Source organism: Watersipora subatra, chromosome 9, assembly GCF_963576615.1.
Source record: "Watersipora subatra chromosome 9, tzWatSuba1.1, whole genome shotgun sequence".
NCBI lineage: Eukaryota > Metazoa > Bryozoa > Gymnolaemata > Cheilostomatida > Watersiporidae > Watersipora > Watersipora subatra.
In genome coordinates, this window is record NC_088716.1 from 20,007,803 (window position 1) to 20,014,636 (window position 6,834).

Genomic DNA, 6,834 nt, shown 5'->3' on the forward strand with positions numbered 1-6,834 from the left:
CATGGCTCAGATATTGGTAGACAGAGAAAACCGACGTTTTAATCCAGACTGGACTACACAATTCTTTTTTCTTGAAGTAAAAGGGAATCCTATATGTTTGATATGCAATAATTCAGTTGCTATAAACAAGTTAGCAAATGTCAAAAGGCATTACACTCAAAACCATCCTGACTATGACGGAAAATTTCCTCCAGGTACAGCTAGGAGGCAGGAACAGCTTGATAGATAACAAGGCAAGCTAATGAACAAATGATTATGATGAGGGGAGCTACAAGCTTGCAACAAAGAGATGGGCTACTGCTGGTTATGAGGTTTGTTATAAATTTGCCGAGGCAATGGCTCCATACAGCCACAGTGAACTGTTTAAAGAAGGCATGGTTTCAGCCGTTCAAGCGCTCTACCCTGAAAAGCTATATATTCAGCAAGCTGTTCAATCAGTACCGCTATCTAGGAATACGTGTGCACGACAAATAGAAGCTATTGCCAATCATGTGACTGAAGGTGTCATATATAACTTGAACAGGCGTGAATCATTTTCAGTTGCAGTAGATGAGAGTACTGACATAAACGATGTTGCTCAGCTGAGTGTGTTTGTTCGGTATTATCTCAACAACAAGTTTAGTGAGGACCTTGCAGCAGTTATTCCACTGACAGAGCGTACGACTGGAGAAAATATATATCAGACGTTCATGGCTTACATGGACTCTCATAAAGTGTCAATGCATAAGATAATTTCCGTAACAACAGATGGCCCCCCAGCTATGGCGGGTGTATACTCTGGTTTTGTTAATTGCCTGAAAAATAACAATCTTCAGATGATTGCATTTCACTGTATCATACACCAAAGCTTTCTCTGTGCACAACTGAAAGATGAATATGGAAGTCTTATGCTGAACATAATGAAACTAATAAACCTTGTCAGATCAAAATCATCTCTACGACACCACCAGCTTAGAAAATTTCTACAGAAGTCTGATTCTCAGTATGATGAATTGTTAGTACACAACAATGTCAGGTTAGTACCATACTGCTATCTTAGAATTATATTTGACATACTCATTTTCATTACATTATGATGAGGTAAAAAAGCACAGCAAAGTTGTGAATATTGTCAATTATTTTTAATATACACTGTACTTTAATGTGTTTTTGCAGATGGCTGAGTAAGGGTAGAGCTTTGCAAAGAGTATGGACTGTAAGACAGCATATTGAGCAGTTTCTTAGTGATATTGGAGGAGATGCAGTAGAACGATTTTTAGAGATTCTCAGATCAGATCATTCACTGAGAGACATGACTTTTCTGACATACATTTTGGCTCATCCGAATGATGTGAATTTGAAATTGCAGAATGAAGGTCATAATGTGGTAGAACTCTGGCAGGCAGTAACATCTATTAAAGACAAACTCTACTGCTTTTACGAGGACATAAACAGTGATATGAACAACTTTCCAATCATCACGAAATTTGTGAATGGTCGTGACGATGTTTTAGACCTTACAACAGCAAGCGCTTTTCTCATTGATGTTTCTTTAGAGATGGAGCATCACTTTGCTGGTTGCTTGACTTTTTCAGGCACATCAGCTTTGGAAAGCGCAAGTTGATAAATTTCCTCATGTTCAGACAGGTGTGGCAGAATTAGAGCTGTATGATTTAAAAGCAGATATACCGGCTAAAGCTCAATTTGCTTAGCAAACTATTGTAGGGTTCTGAACACAAACTGCTGTGCAGGATAAGTATCCTATGCTATGCAATATGGCAGTGCACTTACTTACTTTCTTTGGTACAACCTACTTGTGCGAATCAATGTTTTCAAAGCTGACATTAATAAAGAGTAGGTATCGGAGTGTACTGACAGAGGAACATACTCAACCGCTCTTAGCCGTAGCAGTCACCAGAGATAAACTAGATATTGCAGCAATAGCTGCAAAGCAAACTCGCTTTCATGTGTCTCATTAACATTACAGATACTCCTTCTGCACAGTAGATTTTGTTGAGAATACACCCGCATATGTTGTTATGTTACACCTTGTTACTTTCATGTTTATGTTCATGTATATATGTTTACTTACCCATTACTTAAAATACACATACATTTACATATATTATACAGCTGTATTCATGCCTGGCCCTTCTGATAAGGCCTGGTTACCTTTTTGGCCTTCCAACAAAAGTATTTGGGCATCCCTGACGTAGAGCTACACTTGATTTTGTAAAGTAAATGTCACTAAACCATTTGTCAACTAACAATCATTGCCAGCGTTCCAAGCAGAGAAAACCCATCCCAGTCAGCAAGGTTGGGTTTGAAACTGCTCAAAAAAAGCATTTTGCTGTAGGTTAAACTATGATACTGTGAGTGTAGATATTTATATGTTCCTAGAGTCTCATTTAAAGATTGAAAAAATTCAATTCAAATTACCTTTGAGAGATTTTTCTGTCAAATCCACATTTGCATAGGTTCCATGACCAGCAGTTCTACCACCTGGCAAAATAAAACATGTAGTAGAAAATGAGCATTGTCTCACAAGTTTCATCACAATCGATCTATAGTTTCTTGTCTGCAGCTTTGCAACATAGGTTAGTAGGTAGTAGCTAGTAGGTTCCACAACACATGCAAAGTTTTGCTGAGCTTGGTCACCGTATAAAATATGGTCAGCTTTAATATGAGTGTACCACACTCTTTTGGCTTTGTTGAATTCATGATAATTTTCTTCCACTTAGACATCCCCAGTTGATCCATAGCTTAAAACGCTTTCATAAAATTGAATTGCTCAAAAGTATAAGTAAAAGTTATGCATACATTATATGCTTCTACAGAATATTCTTTTGCCATGCAGTAGATAGCATTGTATTCTCCCTCTCGCTACCGAGCGCTTAGGGCCAAAAAAATCCTCAGCGAGTCGAGCCAATTACTAGGGTGATTTGAGCAGTTGACCAGACTTTATAATAACTGCAGTAACTTACATCAAAATTGTGCTAGATGCATAAACTAATTTGCATGGGAAAGCTGAGAAAATCCTCTACAAACCTATACTATTTTAATGTAGATAGATTGCAATTACCTCACAGCACAAGTCCCAATTTGTTGAAGCTATGAAATTGTATTTTACTATGCTAATTTCTATGACACTTTTTAATTAATAAATGTATATGACATTGTTGTAAAATCATTAATGCAATTTTTCATCTTTGCAATTACTTGTAAAGAGTTGGGCCGTCTAAGTACATTGAAAGTAGAGTTATGAGCTCCAATGCATCGCAGGTGCACCCTCAAAAATCCTTACTGCGCGACCCTAATGAGCAGTGCAAGATGGATGCCTAAAACTTTGTTATAATCGCATGTGATTTGACATCGAATTTTACTTGAACAAACATTGGAAAACTGAAAGATTTCTTTACAGGCAGCCATTTTTTTCCACAAATTGCTTGTGAATATTTCAGTCTAAAATATGATCCGTTGAAGTTTAAACTTTTTATTATAAAATATCAAAAGTAAATACATTTCAGAAGCAGTCACTCAGAAAAAATGATTTATGAAAACTATTTACATGGATTCATAGTTTTGCAAATTTGCAAAAAAATTGGTTGTTTAAGTGCATTAAAAGTTAAGTTGAAAGCTTTGATGTATTGCATCTGCACATTTTCAAAATTATCATGACATTGAGCAGTGCAAGACAATTATTCAACATGGCTGCCTAACCTCTGCTATACATGTAACTCACACACAAATTTGCATGAAGCTGTGAATGAACTTGCATTGGAAAGATGAGAAATTTTTCTCTAGACTGAGATTTTTTCAGCCAGCATGTGAAGACTATAGCCTGAGCTTCCAATGTTTGTAGTTATGATTTTTTGCTGTCAAATCTCCTATGCATTTTAAGCTATATATTTATGTAACAATACTGCATATATACTTATAACACAGATTCATGTTTGCTGCAGTTTAAAGCAAAATTTAGCTGATTGCGTACAAAAAGAATTGAGTTGTGAGCCTGTTTTCACACATTTGGTAAAGCAGCAAAAGGCAAGAAGCAACATTTGATATGAGTAGAAACAGCAATTCATAAACTGTTAGATTGCGGAAAAATATGTGAACTTAACTCTTTGATTAATGCAGGTGCCCTGAAAAAGGCAGTGGGAATACCAATGCGCAACAAATACAATATATTAGATAATAACATTTCAGCAAGCTCATGTACAAAAGCTTGCAATACAAAGCAATGAAGCGTTTGACGAAACTAAAATACAAATTTGTAAATAAATTTATTTATCATGGTATGGCTCAAAACATAGCACGCATTGCAAAAATACATATGCTTGGCATTCATATTTACTTTCATTACGCCTACGGGTTTCTTCATCAGCTAGCTTATGCAATGCACTTCAGCGCCTACAAGCTTTAAACTTAGCTGCCCTTTTTTCTGAACTATTCAACACCGTTTGATGAGTGGAAAAACTTGAGGCTAGAGGAATAGTGTTCTTGCGGCAAGATTCAGTTTATTCAAATATTTGTTCAATTAATTTCTGCCAAAACACCAGGACAGTAATTTTAGAGTTGCTATGGTTTTTAAAAACTATGTTGGCATCGTACCAACAAATATCTAATAAGTTAAAAACAGCTTTTGTATTATTTCATGGTTTTATGCACAGCATTATAATAATGCTAAATTTGATAAAATTTTTCAACTCCTACCATGCATTTATTATATTTCAAAATGGCAGCTGGTTTTCAGAATTTACTCCCTTTATAATTTAGTTTTATCTACGACTTCCAAGTTTTTATGCATAGTTGAAAAACATAAATATGTTTTTGATTTCTCCAACAGCCAACCATACTTTCAACATTCGAAAAGCTTGTTGTCTCACATTTTTAATGGTTTTTCTATTACACATTTTCATGTCTTTAGGGACACCTTTTTTGTTTGAATGTTGAGTTCCGCTAACATGAGTAATATTTTTTCCAGGTTTAGCTGCTTATTCAGGCAAATTATAAAAAATTATCCATAAATAAACAATGACTCCAATTTTTCAAGTCATTCGATAGTTTATTGACTATATTGTGGATGGCTTTTCTGCCAATGCCTTCAGCTTGCTCTTGCTCATTCCTGATGTATACAGTCAACTTGAGCACATAGCCAGAGACACTATTACAGACTACAAATAACTTTATTCTAAATCTTGATCTTTTAGATGTAATATACTGCCTAAAGCTGAGTCATCCTTTCCATCCCAGCAAGGTTTCATCTATAGCTATAAATCTATTAAGCAGCGAAACATAAGATAACAGGTCACATATCATAGCAAATAGATTTCCTAGCTTAGAGACTTTTTTTAAGCAGAGGCTTCAGAATTGTCAGTAAAACATAAACTGTTTAAAATCATTAAAAACCTGCTTCTTGAAATAGTTTTACTAACTAGAAATTCCACTGTCATACAGCCCACGACCAAAGTAATAATGGAAAAAAGAAAGGGTACTGTTGGTTGTTGAAAAAGTAGTTCTCAGCAGGAATTGACAGAGTATAATGTAAATGAGACTTGTTTGAGATGATATAAAATAAATTTGAGGGAGCACGACTCTAAAAAGGCGCAACAGAAATAACAGAAATGTAACAGAAATAAATATTAATACAATAAATAATTGACTATCTCAAACTTATGTTTTACAATAATAAAATAAATATTAATTCAAGCTGTAGACCTAATCTACTGTACGTAATTTAACTAACAACAGCATTAATGAAATATGTTTATTAAATCTCTTATTATATTGAAATGCAATATTAAAAGTAAAATGGCAAGCTGCCGTGTAATACACAGTTTGAAAGTTGGTTGTTGGTTAAAATAAATATTAATTCAAGCTGTAGACTTAAACTACTGTACGTAATTTAACTAACAACAGCAATAATGAAATATGTTTATTATAGCTCTGAAATGCAATATTACAAGTAAAGTATATTGTAATATACAGTTTGAAAGTTGGTTGTGTTGAATGCAGAACAGTTTTGACAACGATATGTAACAGAAATAAATATTAATAAAATAAATATTTAACTATCTCAAACTTATGTTTTACCATAATAAAATAAATATTAATTCAAGCTGTAGACCTAACCTATTGTACGTAATTTAACTAACAACAACAATGCCAACAATAAAGAAATATGTTTATTATATCTCTGAAATGCAATATTAAAAGTTAAGCGGCAAACTGATGTGTAATATATAGTTTGAAAGTTGGTTGTGTTGTGATGAATGTAGAATGGTTTTGACAGCGGTATGTAACAGAGAGCAAGCGTTGGCATTTACACGTCTAAAAGTTTTATGCAAACTGGAGTGAAATAAAGAAATATTCTTGTCATAAAAGGGCGTTGTAGTAACGCCCTACCTTGTAGATAAGATGTAAAGAAATATGGCTGATGTTCTAGATAATTTGAAAAACTTTCGGGAATTGGACAAAAACGCAGGCTGATAAACTGTGTACCACATTTTCGTACCTGTAAATCGGTCTACGCCTCAAACAGTACACAGTAAACAGTTCTACTATCTGTCGCACGACTTTATTGGCGTTTCGTAGGTTGGTCGAAACTATTAATAAACCAAGCTGTTCAAGCGTTTTGTGGCGATTTGTGGCAAGACTTTATCGTTCTATTCTCTGTCGCTCGGCGTTTCAATTTCCGGTCTTAACTTTTATTAAACGAAGCTTTTCAAGCATTTTGTGACGATTTTCGTCCTAAAAAATCTGTCTATTTATGTATAATCCGATCAGATGGGTTAGTTTTAGGAATTTGCGGTAACCTTTCAAAGGCTTGGCAACATATTTAAATAGGTTTATATG

At 34.6% G+C, this 6,834-nt stretch overlaps 1 protein-coding gene across 1 annotated transcript; it reads left to right on the forward strand.

Annotated features, from left to right (window-relative positions):
* The first annotated feature begins 335 nt into the window (after positions 1–335).
* LOC137404872 (zinc finger BED domain-containing protein 5-like) lies at positions 336–1,603 on the forward strand. The gene is made up of 2 exons (XM_068091099.1): positions 336–1,015; positions 1,156–1,603. The coding sequence occupies exons 1-2, from the start codon at positions 336–338 to the stop codon at positions 1,601–1,603; spliced, it is 1,128 nt and encodes a 375-aa protein (XP_067947200.1).
* Positions 1,604–6,834: the final 5,231 nt, after the last annotated feature.